At 47.3% G+C, this 16,529-nt stretch overlaps 1 protein-coding gene across 1 annotated transcript in view; it reads right to left on the reverse strand.

The window, feature by feature from the left end:
• Nucleotides 1-381: 381 nt before the first annotated feature.
• The window catches only part of BMP2 (bone morphogenetic protein 2), a 187,203-nt gene continuing 171,055 nt past the window's right edge, over nt 382-16,529 (reverse strand). Inside the window, exons 3-5 of the mRNA XM_077781977.1 lie at nt 5,784-6,199; nt 4,660-5,018; nt 382-2,383 (exon numbers count right to left, since the gene is read on the reverse strand). Of these exons, the coding sequence (XP_077638103.1) occupies nt 1,539-2,383; nt 4,660-5,011 (1,197 nt within the window). The 5' untranslated portion in view covers nt 5,012-5,018; nt 5,784-6,199 and the 3' untranslated portion in view covers nt 382-1,538. The remainder of the gene's footprint in view (nt 2,384-4,659; nt 5,019-5,783; nt 6,200-16,529) is intronic.

The following is a 16,529-nucleotide window of genomic DNA, read 5'->3' on the forward strand; positions in this document are numbered from 1 at the left end:
CACAGCTGACTTAGCAAGATTCCGAGAGGGCCCAATGCACACGTGGCATCAGGAAGTGTAGCCACAGTTCACCAAATCCAGAACTGGATCCACAACAGAGCTTGAGAGGATGACCAAGAAGCCCATTTAAGCTCCTTTCCTGCTCTCCTGTTTCAGCACAACTTTCACACAACACCCCCAGGCTCTGCCTGCCACACCAGGTGTGGAACACGAAACAGGCACAATCAGTATGAGCTTTTATGCTCCGTTTGTCTACTGCAAATCACAGTTTGCCCCTTACATGAAGGGTTTAAAAACCAGCAAGATGATGCAAGCACAAGTTGTGATGACTGCACAAGTGAACCATTTTTTCTTACAGACTGGACTTCTCAGAAAGAAATATCAGAATTCTATGGTTTATTATCTGAAATAGATTTAAACATTTGGGAAGGGGAAAAAAAACTTTCCAACACAAAACCCTGGAAATGAAGAGAGGCTAATCTGCCAAACAGCAAAACCATCAGCTGAGGTTAGAGAGAAGGCTGCATATGACAACAGCTTGCTGCATGTAGGGCAAAAATTGCAGATTAATTTCACTGTAACACTCCACAGAAGTGAGCTATCATCTGAGGTGAGGAAGTATGCAAGGCTTTTCCAACTGTTAAAGACAAGGGCCAGTACAAATTAGGTAGGTATTCCTCTTTAGCATAGATAATCACAAAAAAAAGGATGACATTTTAGTTTTTATTATTTTATATTTGGCCAGGACTTTTAAAGGAAGGATTTTTAAAGGAAACATCAAACATTCACTTTTCTGTAGGTCTAGAAAGGATTCAGTCTTCCCCCACCCCCAGCTCCCATAGGATTTCTATTGGCCCTTATATTCACACTGCAAATTAGTTGGGAATAGCAGTATTTATACTAGATCAGCAACTTCTGGTTCTTAGCCAAATGTTCCACCTAAAGAGGATGCCAGTTCTCATGGATTGGACAGCCCACCCTGCAGCATTCCTGAGAATTGTACAATATAATCTTGAAAGTCAGCAGAGTGGATTATCCACTTTTTTCTGGACTTGAACTTGTGACCTTAACAGTAGCACAGCAGAAAGCAAATGTGCTATGCACTTTGCCATAGTAACCTTCCATGTATTCTTTTCAACTTAAATACACACAATTGAAACAGCTACAATTTTGGAAAATTATGTACAAACCCTATATTTTTTTCTTTTTTGATTACATATAAATACAAATTAGCTATTCTTCTAAAAAGTGGTTATAATAGTAAATAAATACAAAATAAGAATCTGACCATTATACTTCATGTGCTGGGGGTTAAACCCATATAAAATGTACAACTAAAATACATTTAAAATCTTTAAAGGAATATTTCTCTGATTAAAATATTTGTTTTCCCAACTTTTTCGTAGACATAAATATATTTTCAAAATAGTTGTGTTTTTTTCTTTCAATTTCATTACATAAATAAAGTCTTCATTGGGAAATATTAAAGTGTCAGCTATTTTTTTTTTTTTTTGCATTTGTCTAATATATTTGCTGTGTTAGCGGCACCCACAACCCTCCACAACCATATCTTGATAGTTCTTTAATACAACTTTTTCATTTTCATCAAGGTAGAGCATGGAAATAGCACTCAGTTCTGTCGGCACACAGCAAGCCTTGGGGATTTTGGAATTCACTGAATTGACCAAAGTCTGAACAATGGCATGGTTTGTTGAGTTTAGATGATCTGCCAGTGGAAAAGGACATTCCCCATGGCAGTAAAAGGCACTATACCCCGGCGGGGCAACAATCCAGTCATTCCACCCCACATCATTGAAGTCCACATATAACGGATGCCTTTTGCAACTGTATTTGTGGCGTTTACGCTGTTTGTGTTTCGCTTGACGCTTTTCTCTTTTATGGAGCGGGTGTCCCTTGCCATCATGCCCAAACGTCACTAACAATGGCCTGAGCTGAGACCAGCTATCTTCATCCTGATGTAAAGACCTGCTAATCCTAACGTGCCTCTTGGAGGCACTGTTCTCTTTGTCCAAGTGAACCACTTCTACCACAAACCCATGATTAGGTTGTCCATGTGCAATCCACCTCAAAACAGCTGGCGTTACATCAAAACTTTCCCATTTACTTGCATTATGATGCACCAACCTGGTGTCCAAAAGTCTTGTGACAGGGTCCTTAGAGGTGGCTGTGGCTGGCTTTATAATTTCATAAATATTAATACGATGATGGTAGCTGCTGTTGTTCTCAAAGGCTCCGTGCACCTGTTTCCGAAAAATCTGGAGTTCCGCTGAGGTGATAGACTCCTCATGAGGGATGGAAGTTAAATTAAAGAAGAAACGCCGTGCTGTTTTCCCTCTCATTTCTGGCAGTTCTTCCAAAACTTCTAATTTGATTAGAAATAAATAAAAATAAAAAAATAAGAAAGGAAAAAAAATCAGAAGCTGAGACAAACAATCAAACCCCTTAAGACTGCAGCTTTCAAATGACAGCTACCACATGTGATACACAAGACCTGAAAGACTTTTAGGCAGAAAATACTGTGTCCCTTGTTAGTTTGTTTGTGCAAGCATGTATAGCATGAAATTAAAAATGCTTCATTCATTGTTACACATTTGGATTGGATCCTGGTGGCCTTTGCCTTCCAGATAGTTATCATCAGAAGGCAGAACTATACAGCATTAATTTGGACTTCAAGGACATGAACGAAAAACTCAAGCACTGGGGAATTATTAAAACTTGTGGAGGACTTTTGGTGACTGTTGCATTTCTGTTTTTTTCTAAGAATACAGCTCTAACATTAATCCCTTATACTCCATTCTGAAAAACATTACTCTGCAATTTAGGTGACCTAAAAATCTTAATGGATTTTTGTGTGTTTAATTAGAGACGGTGAACTCGGCATCCATAACAGTACTTTATGAAGCATACCCCAGAGTATTTACCCAAAAGGGCCATAAAGAGCAGCAGGAAGATTCAACTGCTGAAATAAGGGTGGATGGAAAAGAGACAATGAAACAAAGTCACCTCCTAACAAGAAGTTTGTAAAACCACCAAAACCAAACATTCAAGGAGTCAGTAAACTCCAGGCCATTCCCACCTTTGAGTAACAACAGAATGGAGCTTCAGAAGGAGTACAATATACCTAGGGTTGCCAAGTACATTGTCATCAAGAAGTTAAAAGTATTTTCCAAAATAAAACCCTCTCATAGTTTTTACCTTTGCTGGTAAACATACTGAAGGAGGGGGGGGAGGGGGATTACTTTCTAAGGGGGAGCCATAACTGCTATTAGCAATTCTTAGTCGTGTAACCATTCCCCTTTGAATCCAGTACAAATTTTTGCATAAGGTAAATCTCAGCCTTATGGTATTTCAGGACCAGACCAGTATTTGCTAATATGCAGATATTTTTGAATGGCCATAAGACAAACTTCTGCTCTCAAGAAATCACAAAAGCAGTGAGAACTCGGTGAAAACTCAATGAAAAAAATGGGAGTCACACTGATTTTCTTCCAAATTTTTAACCTTTAAAGAATTTTAACACTAATTTTCTAACAAAATCAGCTTTTGCTGTAATCATATGATTACATATTTTTACATTTGCCTAAATTTTATCAACTTTGCCTGTCCAACTCCTCTCTCACTCAGCCCCTTGCCCACAATCCTTGGGTTTAACATGAATGATCCATGTGCTGGCTTTTCCCCATTAACTGCCAGGTTTTAATTCCCATGTAGGAAAAGGTGGATGAGGAGAAGTTAGATTTCACCATCCATCTTCCTCGCCCTAAGGCTTTCCACTAAACAGCACATCCACTTCTCAGAGGCCGTCTCCTTTTAGAAACTTTAAAACTAATTTTTATCCTTTCTTGACACAATTTTGCTCTAAAAGCAGAGGGGGAAATGCGTTTTCATTACTTTTGCAGCGGAGCCGCTGCACGGCAGCACCGAAGAGCCGCAGCCAGGAGCAATTACAACCTGAGGAAACGCTTCCCAAAAAAGCACGTGAGCGACACGCGCCCCACCGGCTCCGCGGCCCGGTTAAAGTCACAGCCGCCGCTTCGGCCGCGGGAGCCAGGAAACGCCCCCGACTGCTGAGCGAGGGTCTGTCCCAGAGAATCGCTGTCTCGGGGGGTGATGGAGGCAGGGAGGTGCCGCAGAAGCGCTGCTAGAAGCCTTGCAGGTGAGAGCCAAGCGCGGCCACGGGGCTTTGGTTAGCCTGGGCACTGTGAGCCCGGGAGGCTCTGGCTGTAGCGCTCCTCGACGGCAGCCTCCGAGGATGTCGCGACTGATTGTTTCATTTATCTCTCACGGGAATTAGACAGGGATTAGAAACCTCCGCAGCGGCCGGGCTCAGCCGCGCATTAGGGAGCCTTCCCTGCTTTCTAGCCTCGCAGGAGAGCAGTGACCTGCGGGAACGCTTAACGCGGAGTCGCGCTGGTTTAGCGGGAAAAGTCCCGGGAGCGCCCTGACGGACGGAGACTGGGGAGAAGAGAGTTGGCAGAGCAAGAGCTCCGCAGCAGAGCTCGTCGGGCAACGCACTCGGCCGGGAGATGCACTATGCGAAGCCCGCGGTACCGGTGGGAGGAATCCGCCCCCCGCTCCTCCTCCGGCCCTGCCCTCCCCTCCGCTCCCGCAGCCCGCGGAGCCCCCGCCCGCCGGTACCTTCGTGGTGGAAGCTGCGGACGGTGTTGGCGCGGCTGGCCGCCCGCTCCAGCGGGAAGCCCAGCGCCGCCGGCTGCCCCAGCTGCTGCCCCGCGTGCAGGCGGTAGAGGTCCAGCATGTAGGGCGGGATGACGACGTCCTTGCCGGGGCTGGGCCGCCGCTTCAGCCCGAACATGTGGAGCAGGCGCAGCTCGAACTCGCTGAGCAGGTCCTCGGGGCGCTGCGCGGCCGAGGCGGCGCGGCCCGGCTCGCTGAAGCGCCGCCGACCCACCTCCGGCATGAGCCCGGCCGCGCCGCCCAGCAGCGCCTGGCAGAGCAGCAGCGCCAGGAGCGAGCGGGTCACGGCAACCATGATCAACCTGCGCGGAGGAGGAGGAGGCGATGGGAGCCAGTCAGCGCGGACACCGCGCCGGGGGAGGGAGGGTACGGGCGGGGACGGTCCGTAGGTGGGACCCACCCGGGCGCCGGAGCATGGCCGGCGGAGCCCCCGCCGCGGACCGGCCGGCGGAGCCCCGCGAGGGGCCGCTTCAGGTGCGCGGCGGCACCGAAATCCCCGTGGCAGGAGATCAAAGGGAGCGAGGCGGGACGGGGGAGCGGAGCGGGGCGCTCCGCAACAAAGGAGCGCGGAGGTGAAGGGGAGGAGGGGACGCGGCCGGGGGCACCGCCGTGGCCGGGGCGCAGGTGTGCGCCGGGTCGGGCCTCCCGCCGCCACCGCTCACCGGGAGGGGAAGGGGCGGCTGCCCAGCAAAGCCAGCTCCCCCCTGCGCTCCCGTCCCGACCCCCGGGCTTCCCCCCACACACCCCGCTGAGCCGAGCCGAGGGGGCTCGGGACCGAGCCCCCCCGCGACGGGGCAGCGGCTTCCCTCAGCGAGGGAAAAGGAGAGCTGTTCTGCCTTAGCGGAGTGGAAGAAGGGGAAGGAGGAAAGTACATATCCTGCTACGTCCTGAGCCAAACCCACAGGGTGACATTCTCCCCCGTGAAACTTTGGGATGGATTATTATAATAGTTATGATTAGTGTCCCGTCCCCCCTCTCTCTTCCAGTGCGCTAGCACCTCCGCCGTGGCCCACGGAGTCATCCTGCGGAGAAGGCTTTCAGCGGATCTGTGACCGCCGGAGCTATACCTGTGTGCAGCAGCAGGGGTTGTGTCTGCAGGAGGGTGTTCTGCTCTCGGGGTGTTTTTCCCGCATCACTTGGTGTTACTCCAAACTTCGCTGCTGCTCCTCTACAGCTGCCGAGCAGAAAATAGAAGTTCCCTGAAGTGCAGTCCGCCTCGGAAGCATACTTTTAGCAGCTGGTTGAGGAGGCAGAAGGCAAGTCCCAGCCAGGGAAAAAGCTTCTCTCTTTTAAAAGCAGCGATCGTGAAGTTGCTTCTTCTTCCTCCTCCTCGCGTGTGTGTGCCTGCCCGTGAATGGGTCCCTACGTGTCTACGGAGTTAAAAGGCTCCTTTTCAAAAATGTCCTTTGCATCACGCTCATCAGACAGATGGACATTTACCGACACTCCCGCAGCAACATCAAGCTTGACTTGTCTCTGCTCCCTTAAAAAAGAAAGGAAAAAGGAGGGAGGAGGGTAAATAAAAGAAAAAAAAAAAAAAAAAAAAAGGGGGTGGGGAGCCGCCCGCCGTCCCGCGTGGAGCGGCCGCGCTAGGGCACCGCGCCGGGCTCCCCGCCGGCGCCGCACCGCACCATGGCCGGGGGTGGCCGCCCGCCGCTGCTGCCGGGGCTTTTTGTTGCGCGGCGATGTCACGACCCCGGAGGCTCGGGGGCCCGCGCCAATCACAGCCGCCCTGTGGGAGCGGGCTGCGGCCCCGCACGGCTTTTAAAGGAGACGCCGCCTCCCTCCCTCGCTCCTTCCCTCCCTCCTCCCTCGCCCGCTCCCTCCCTCGCCGCGGCTGCCGCCCGCGCCCAGGTCGCAGTGTCGCCGCGGCGAAGGAGGGGGCGGGCGGCTGTCCCGTTAAACTGCGGTACCGGCGACTGATCCGATGCGCGAAGACCCCGGGCCCGCCCGGTTCCGAGTCCCGCTCTGAGCGGCAGCGGCGGAGCGGGACCAGGCCGGGTCGAACAATGACCCATTGTACAGCCCGAGCGCTCCGCCGCCGCAAATCGGATTAACGCCGTGGCCCGGACTGCCGGGGTGGGAAAGTGCGAAGGTCACGTAAGGTACCGGGAGAATCCCGGTGCTTTAGAACTACTTTAAAAATACGTCTAGGTAGTTATTTATTTTTCTCTCCCCCACCAGAGCGTGGAGCTCGCTGTACGAGCCTGGGGCGAGGGCTGGAAATAAGGGGGTTTCCTCGCTCTCGTCTCCGAAAGAGAAGCGCCCAAACTCGGGAGACGTCTCCTCCCGCAGCGCTGCCCCGGCGCATCCGATGCGGCCTCAGCCCCGTGCGGGCAGTGGAGGGGTTGGGCTGGGTGGGTTTTTTTAAGATGTGGCTGCCCTCCAGTGGCGGAACGGCGGCGGATCGCCCGGCCCGGAGCGGCAGCCCCGGCACGAACAGCCCCGCACCTGCCCCGGGGCTGAGCCGCGCTCCCCGCGGGATCGGGGCCCACCCATGCGCACGCCAGTGCTCCCCGGGCTATAGCCTCAACAGCTCGTGGCATCGACCATGGAACAGGACAGCGGTGACACGGGTGGAGAAAGCGGGTCCATGCCCAGTGCAATTGTGCTCCCAATCCCAGCTGCATCCCTCGATCCCTTCCTGACGCTGGCAAATTTCCTGATACAACGAGTAACTCGCGAGCAGGACTGTGTCTTTTGCCCAATCTCTTGTTTGTCTGCTGGGCTCTGCGGTAGGGCCAGGCCCTTGCATAGGTATGCGATACCTAGCAATTTAGGGTCCTCATCAAAGCCAAAGCCATCGGCACACCATCATTAGCCGGGGTCCTGGTGCCTTCCCGGCAAGGCAAGTACTCTGCTCCACCTCCTCTTCCCAATATCTCTCAGGGGCTTCATTTGCAAAAGACACAGCCAGCCTGTGACACCTTGAATTACTGCGGAGGAGGACTTAAAAGCAATAACAACTGAGACAGCTCCATTACCAGCTCCTCCTTTGGGAGCGGCCTTTTCCCTCCATCTTACAACTTCTTAGTGTAGGAAGAACACCAATTTGAGACAGGAATTCAGCCCATTTGGGCTGGAATAATTCCTTCTGTGGACCTTCCTCCCTTGGCTTCTCTATCACGACTCTAGCCATTCCCATGAAACATCCCTGAAGGATGAGGAGCTCACCCAGGGACGTACATACCAGCAAAACAAACCCCCCCAGAACTGCACCAGCATAATTAAAGGGCTGCTAAAGCTCCTTCATGCCAACAGCTCCAAACGCTAACCTGATTTTCACTCGCTGCCGTGCACACAGTGGGAGAGGGGACACAAGCAAGGTGAAATCCCTCAAAAGTTGAGTTCTTTTCCCTTGCATTCCAGCACAGATAATGTTTAATTTTATGACTTCCTGCAAGTCTTTAGCATGAACTGAAAGTTCGTGGAGTGTGACTTCAGGGTATGCCAATTATGTAAATCAGCACTAAAATAACAATGGCAACATAGTTTACACATCACTGACATTAAATGAGCACTTCAACTTCTAATTGCCATTCCAGTTCAATCTTAGTAGGTGATGCCAGGAAAAAGTCATTTCTTGCCTCAACACTTACTCCCTGTGCCTGGAGCATAGACTCTACTGTATGCCCAGCACAGTGTTATCTCCAGGAGCTCCCTATATTAGGATAATGAGCCTTAGAAGGGAGAAACGTGTTTGTGGTTGCTCTGAAGGCCTGCACACACTCTGATCTCAACTTGCCCTTCTCTAATTTTAAGTATAAATAATCTCTCAGACACTTCTCTTGGCCATAAAATACCTTGCCCTTACATTTTGTCATGTCTCAATCTATTTTGATCTGGAGCTGCTGGGGCAGCAACTCTGCCTTCCCATCCATTTCCTTAAGGCCCCAAAAAACAACTGGCACCCACCCACACCAGAACCTCAACCATAGCCCCCCACCTTCCCCACAGAAAGATTGCTCACTAAGGCAGGTCCAGCTCCATTGAGGTAGTATACTGGAATATGGAGGAAAAGGTTAAAAAGCATTATCCCTGTTGTGGCCTCCATCTCCTCAGCACAAAACCTGACTAAATTCTGCCTTATGTTCAGGCCTGCTCCACCCCAGCACCTGCACACCTGAGTTCACCAGCTGAGAAGCATCTTCATGATTACAGACAGAATTAGAGACAGGTGTATTTAGGTGTAATGAACTGGAGGCAAACACATCTGGATGTGCCCACGCAGACTCCCAGCTCCACAAATGAGCCCTTGTCCCCCTCCCACTCCTAGAGCTGTGCAGCAGCACACTTGAGATAAAGAAACTAAAGCTCAACTCCTGCATTTCCTGCAGCTGAAATTCCTCACAAGTTCTGTGAAAATGAGGAGTTGAGTGGTACATCAGCTAAATATCCAGCCCCATCCAGGTGGGCTTCCACACTGTCATTGCATTTTACAAAGTTATTTCAAGAGCAATCCTCCTCTTCAGCCCAAGCCCTGTCAGAGAGAGAAACCACCACTTACACTGAAAAGATCCATGTCAGTAAAGCTGACTATGCATATTTGTTAATCACCTTTGTGAAATTTCACTTCTCCCCCACCAAACTTCACTAATTCGTTTCTTTCTTCTTTACCACATGCACTCCTTTTTTTTGTCTTTTTTTTGGCAGGTGTTTAGCCAGTAAGTACTCAATTAGTGGCACCTGCTGCTAATGTTTCAGATCCAGGTGTTCCTTGCTAGGACCCAAACACAGCTGATAGATATCAACTTCAGGTGTTGTTGGGCTTTCTTAGTAAAAGGGTGGAAAAATATCCAAATAAGGACATGTTTTACAGCAAGGCTGAGAGTCCTTTTTTCAAGGTAGACAGGAAAGAAGAAAATATTTTCTTCCCTCAGAATTTTTGATTACAAGTACTGTACAAAATCACATTTATATGCTGCCACAATGTAGTGTCTTTTTTTCCAACTTGATTACACTGCAACCAGCACTGCTGGTGGCTGTGGGCAGGAGACTTCAGCTGGAGGACCTAGATGAGAAAGGTTCTATGGGCTCTGTGACCACAGCTTGCAGTCCTTAACAAAATGGCTTAAATTCTGGTTTAGTTAGAGACACGAGCCTGCAGAAACACTCGCGTCACTCGATGCACAGTGATACTCAACATTTTACTACTGGCACCAGCAGCCCTATGTCACCAATAGAGAGTATTTTTGAGAATTCCCACTTTAGACCACTGTCCTCTGGATATGATAAGTATGTGAGATATGAAATATTAATGGTAGTGAGGGTTTTTTTATGGATTTTGCACATTTCAGTGAATAACCCTCTTGATAAAATTCTGTGCTGAAGTATGAAACATATACACAGTACAGCATCAAATGTGAGCAGGGCGATGGCTGAAAATGAGTTAAGATGTGTTAGTGATGTTGAGGTTTTGCCTTCAGAATGGGTAGACATTATCTGAAAGCTTTTCTTTTCCTGAACTGTGCTTCCTATTGGCATTTGTATGAATATGATGTGTAGCCATTCTTTAAAATATTACTTAATACTGTTTTCCAAAGACACATTTGACTTTTGGTGGTTTGTCTTTTAACATCTATCAACTGGCTCTGCTGCACAGCCTGTCTCCTGTTCTGTGAAGGATGGATTCTCACCTGAGAAGATAATTTACAAGAAGGTGATTTGTTTTTGAAGAGAGGAAAGGCAGCTTATTCAGAAATGTCTACTTCTTTTTTATTCACCTTTGCTGAAATCTGGCAGCTCTTCAAAGCTGTTGCTCTGTTTCACAGTGAGTCTCAATTTCATTCATCAAATCTCAGCTTGCTTTCTATCATATGGCAGGGAAATTGGAATTTATCAGGAAATACAATGCAGACCCAGAATTTTCTCAATTTCCAGTATGTCTCCACTGCTAGTGAAGAATAGCAGTTACTCCCAACTCTGTTACATCTGCAAATATAGACTGCAGCAATCAGTTCATGTGGATGTGCAGCTTTGAAACTGCAAGACTAATTCCTACAATTTGTAATAAAATTACTGGTCAAAGAGGAAAAGGGGAGGCTAATATGATAGCCTTTTTTTTTTTTTTTTAGTGTCTTTTCCTTTGATGCTGCAAAGTTCCAGATTTCAAAATCCAGCATTTGACCTGTTGCTTTTATCATGAAGAGGTGAAAATGCCACAAGACCTCAATACAGTCTGGAGAACAACCAAACCATCACTGGACAGATTCTGAGGCAGTCCCACCACTGATGCATATTTAATTCCATGCAGTGAGAATAGCCATAGACTAGGGCAATTCAGTAGGCCCCGAGCTGATTCAGAAGATCCCAGTTCTCTTCCCAGCAATAGGAGTGTCCTTTTACTTTCCACAGTGCCTTGGTTTTCCCACCATGGAAATGGGATGATCGTGCTGATCCTCACTTGTAAGTTCCTGCAAGACCTTCAAGTAAAGGCCCTAAGAATTAGTCACTGCAATTGCTTGGGGTTAAATATTATGTTAATACCAATAATAATCTCAAATATCTGGGATTCCAGGGTTCAGTCTTGCCTCAAAGACAGTGGCAAAGTTCCTACTTGTTTTGGTGGTACAGGCTTACATGTTTAAGCAATGAAGAGACAGGGATGCCAACTCTTCTGGTCAGAAGATTTGGAGCAAAGTGGGATTTTTTAATTATATAAGTCTTGTTAGGAAGACAAGGGAGGGTGTTCTCCCACAAGAAAGGGAAATGGCTGCGTCATAGATGGTCCACTTCAAGAGCTTATAATTTCATCACTGCAGAGATGACGTCAAGCAAAATGGAGGATAAAATAAAGCTACGCATATTGCCTTAAGAAGTGCATATTTTAGCAGTGAAACTGGATAATATTTTGCAATTAAAATAAAATAAAGGCAAGCGTGACGTTCTGTTTAAGCAGATTGTCTGTATGAAGGCTTTATTGTAGCTGCAGATTTAGGGCATATGAAAAGGTTTTCTGTGCTCAGTTGCAGGATGAAAAGCATTGCATGATCAGGCATTCTTGTTCTCCAACACTTCTTTGCCTTTGATAGTTAATGCTCACAATTTTATTTTCTGCTGTAGAGTCATGTTTGCTCAAGTCATTATCATTCCAATTTTTAAATATCCTCTTAGGAGTAGGCAGAACTCCAGAGAGCATTAGTGAAGATTTGTGCCTGCTTGGTGGCATGTGCTGGGCACAAGTGATCAGCTGCTGCACCTGCTTTGTGCTGGCAGCAAAGCCCTTTGCGAGCTGCTTTCAATCCCATCCCTTGTTCCCAGCCTCAAGAGGGGCTCCAGTGGGCACAGCTCCCCATTCAGACATTACCATGGAACTTCTATTTGGGAGCCTGTTTGCTTGTGCTACAGAATCTACTGGCTGGGAGGGACCTTAGGAGAACAGCATCCTTTGACTGTTCCCGGGCTCTTGTCTGCTCCAGCACATTCCAGATTGCAGGGACTAATTAGTAGCAGCACACATTCAACTGCTTCAAGGTACTGTTTATCCTCAGAACATCTGTAACCTTAAAGTTACAGAGTCGTAGAGTCATGGCCCTGTATCCAGCCTCCACATTCCTCTCCAAGGAGAGGAATATCCACTGTCACCATTTTACGGAAGGAAAGAAGGGGCAGAGACCAGAAAAAGGTTATTTTCACTGAGGTACACAGGAGCCCAAAGACCTGTGGAGGTCACACTCAGATTTTCAACAATGCATAAGCAGGTTAGACACAAGTCTTTGGGTTAAAATCCCTAAACTTCAAGTGAGATGTTCAGTACTCAGCTTATGGAGACATTTTTTAAAAGCCTGATACCAAATCTATTACCCAATAGTTTCCTGACAAATTCCTGCAGTGCCTTGTCCACAGTTCTTACTTCAACCCATAAATCCTAGCAGAAATATGATAATACCATTCAACTGCAGAGGAAAGCTCTGATGTGGTAAGAGTTTATTTACACAGAAGAGAGAGGGGGTTTTTACAGCCTTGGTCAGGATAATAAAGGTACCAGTCAGGGTATCCACTTGACAGGTTTGTTCCTAACCTGAATTAGTCTCCATAGGAGAGGGACACACTGAATTCCCTCATTTGCTGTGCCATCACCTTCTCCCTTCACATTTTTCCAGGCCCCACTGCAGGATGGGCACTGTGCAGTCAATCTGCTCAGCACTCTGGGAAAGCCTCTGCCAACCTTTATATTCCTTAATACCTTTAACTGCCCTCCAACACCACACAGCTTCCTGCTTTTTTTCTGATATTTGCAGTGGCCTATCTCCTCATAATTTATGTGCTCATCAAAGCAAGCACATCCATCAGACTGTTCAAGATTAGTCTGGAAAAGCAGTAGCATAAAACATCCATGATGTGCAGCATTGTCCAATTACTAATTCCATTATTCCATCAATTCTGTTTTCTCGTTCTGGACTTAGGCAGCCTTGGTGTTGTGTTACTGTAGATTTTCCCTCCCTTACATTTTCTGTTTCCTCTCAAGTATTCAGGTGTAGAGGCTCTGTAAACATTCACATCCACTTCAGGTGGGTGTACTAAATATTGCATACATTCCTTTAGTCAGCTGTGGAATAAACTCCTTTCAAATAAATCAAAATACTAAACAAACAAATGAGCTGGGGAAGCATGGAATAAACTTCATTTCTTTTGCACCTTTGACTGTCTCCTTTGCTTTCTTCTTCCCTTTGTACATCCCAAACTGAAGCATACACCCTGACAGCCAATGGGTTTCAAAAAAGAAATTACCCCGAAGTTCCTCCTGCCAATCTTTGTCAGAAAGGGCAGCTAGCACTTGAATCAGGAAAGAAGTAAGACCACCACAAGCCCCAGATTAATACCTTAAATAATTTAAATAATTTAAAATAAACTATAAGTCCTGGTTCAGATGCTCACACAGCCTAGGAAGAATCCTGAGGACCTGAAACTCAAGTTTGTGAATAAATCCTTGGAAAATCAGGGCTGTTCTCTCCATACCAGTGGAAAATTGAAAATCCAAGTTGTGCAATCAAATGTGACATTCATTTCTGCAGCTGGTGGGAAAATAGTTTCCTTACAAAATAAGCTTAATAAAAAGTAGACTGTTTTGTGTATCTTTTTTCCCCCCTAAGCAATTTCTAAAATGTCAAACGTTAATTTTGAGAAATTGTGATAGATTAAAAAAATGCACTACTGAAATAATATGTCAATATTATTTTTTCATTTCTTCCCTTCATTCATTTACAATATTGGATATGTTCAGATAAAACAAGCTCAATTTTCCAGGTCTGAAACTATGAAAAAGCTTTTCTATGAACTCTCCAAAGGAATATGTACTTATATGATAAAAGAAAGATTTATTCCTGTTAAGATGAAGAGAAATCACTGCTATCCATAAGCTTTCCCAAAACCCCATGTGGAAAGGAGGCTCCTGAGCTGCCACATGGACATAATTTAAATTTTTAAGCTTTTGAACTTTTAATATTTTTAAGTAGAGCAGCAGGTTAGCAGGACTATCACCATTGTGTTCAGAGAAATAGTATTTTCCAATGTTCTTCGAGAGGGGAATAACTGCTCCTGGCAACCTCTTAATTAGTCCTGCTACTGATAAAAGCATTTCTAATACCATTACTTTGATATAAGCAATGTAATAAAACCATAAAAAGATACATAACTCCCCTGAATGACCAGTCTTCAGAGCTTTTCTCTTATTTTAATATTTCCCATCCTGAAAGTGGAAGAAATTGCAGCAACAAATCCCATCTTAAGGGGGAAAAGAAAACCACAAGTTAACTGTGGGGAAGTGTTCAAGGCCAGGCTGGATGGGGCTTGGATCAGCCTGGTCTAGTGGGATGTGTCCCTGTCCACGGCAGGGGTTGGAGCTGGATGATCTTTAAGGTCCCTTCCAAGTCAACTGTGTGACCCTCTGAAGGGAATCTCTGTCTCACCCTTGCCAAGCCAGTGGGCAATTGGAGCTTGGCACCTGGAGTTTGGAGGGTTGCAGCCACCCTGCTGTGCTGAAGGAAGGCAAGGATTTCCAGCCAGAAATGGGGATTCAGGGGGCAGAGTGCCTCTAGTTTCTTCCCAGGTTACTGAAACTGCAACTTTTCCTTTACTTGTGTGGAAAACTCTAATTATACCTACCTTAGGGCATTAAACAGAAATGCAGCAATACCAAAGTGATCTGTCATATCACTGCCCCATCTCAGAGCACTGACAGAAGTGTACCTTGTTCCCTGCTTCCTTCTCTTCCCACAGCTCTATGTTCCTCATGAGCCCACTGCATTTTCAGAGGAGCAAAACCCTCTCCTTCCAAAGCCCAGAGCCAAATTCCATGGGAGCAAACTAAACCCACAGCTCTGTTTGTATCTCTTCCTCTGAGGCTACATCTCTGCTAGTAAATCCAGAGTGCCTGGGAACATTTCTGGGCATGGAGGCCAACTGCCATGGAAAAGCCTGCTTCACTGCTGGCTTCCTCATGCATGCAAAGTGCTGCTTGGGATGGTCCCAGGGAGGTTAGACAGTAAGAAACCACCCAGGACAGAGCTTCCTGGCCTGACCAAAAGGCACACCGGGGGTGTCCTGACAGCCCCACGATCACTGGCTTTGGATGTGGTCCCAGGCACTGCAGTGTGGACCCATGCAGATGTTCCAAAGACCATCCCACTTCTGCCTGCCCAGAGGACGCAGGACCTGGGTTAAGGCTGTCACCACTTCAGTCAGCTGCTGGGGATTTCACCCAGTGCTGAGCACACTTTTATCTGCACAGGAGCTGTTGATAAGGGAGCATTTAAAGCGCCCAGAGGGGAAACCACTTGAAAGCAAAGATGCGGTGATCCAGAGAGCAGCTCTGGGGCAGGCTGAGGTGGGATTCCAGGGAGCCAGAGCCCTGGGGAGGTGAGAGAATTCCTGAACACCCAGTGGGGCTGAGGAGTATGAGGTGAGAGGACTCCCAAAGCCCCAGTGCTCAGCCATTCCCACAGAGGGGCTGAGGGGTGTTTGCCACAAACTCTGCACAGGTTTGCCAGGATCAGTGGAGCTCTGCACTGGCACACCTCTGGCAAATACCACAACAGAGTTCTGCATCATGTTTGATCCACAAGCTGGTCCAAGCTGGCACCCAGCTTTGATTTGCATTCTCTTCATCAGGGTGTCACTCCACAGCCATAAACCCTGTCTTGGTTCCAGGGAGCAGGGAAAGGAATCACCTTTTCCTCCCATATCCCCACTGAGGGCCTCTTCCACATCTCACACTCAACTATTCCCTACCTCAGCTCTCTCCAAGTTAGGATGAAACTTCTCCAGACATTTCAGCTGACTCTATTTTTTCTGAGTTAGGGAGCGATTGTACATGCTGCTCTGCTGGCAGGTGAAAGGAGGAAGCATCTCCAGGGAGAGGGAGAAGAGCAAGAATGTTTGGCAGAAAGTGCTGCTGCCAGATGAGGATGTGTGACCAATACCTCTTTGGGCAGGTTTTTATCTCAGGGTTTTTTTCCTTTTATAAAAACCCTCAGTGATAGATATGAAGAAACTCTTATTCAGTTTACCAGACAAACATAAAAGCAATCTGTCCTAGAGAAAATCAGTCAAACCTCAATCACATTTTATTTCTTCACTATCAAGCCATAAACTGGGCAGGAAGTGTCAGGGTTTCTGCACAACCACCGCAAAGCCACTTCTCCCATCCGTGCTGCAGTTTGATGACCCCCTGTTTGGACTCAGGTTTGGCATTTCCCGTGGCTAATTTATTCCAGAGATGAAGGACCCTTCCCTCCTTGCTGCATCTGCCTTCTGTTCAGCACAGGAACTTTCTGAAGCCAGCCTGGCTGCCATGAACAGAGTCCCAAACAATG

The sequence above is a fragment of the Lonchura striata genome, chromosome 3 (genome assembly GCF_046129695.1).
Source record: "Lonchura striata isolate bLonStr1 chromosome 3, bLonStr1.mat, whole genome shotgun sequence".
Lineage (NCBI taxonomy): Eukaryota > Metazoa > Chordata > Aves > Passeriformes > Estrildidae > Lonchura > Lonchura striata.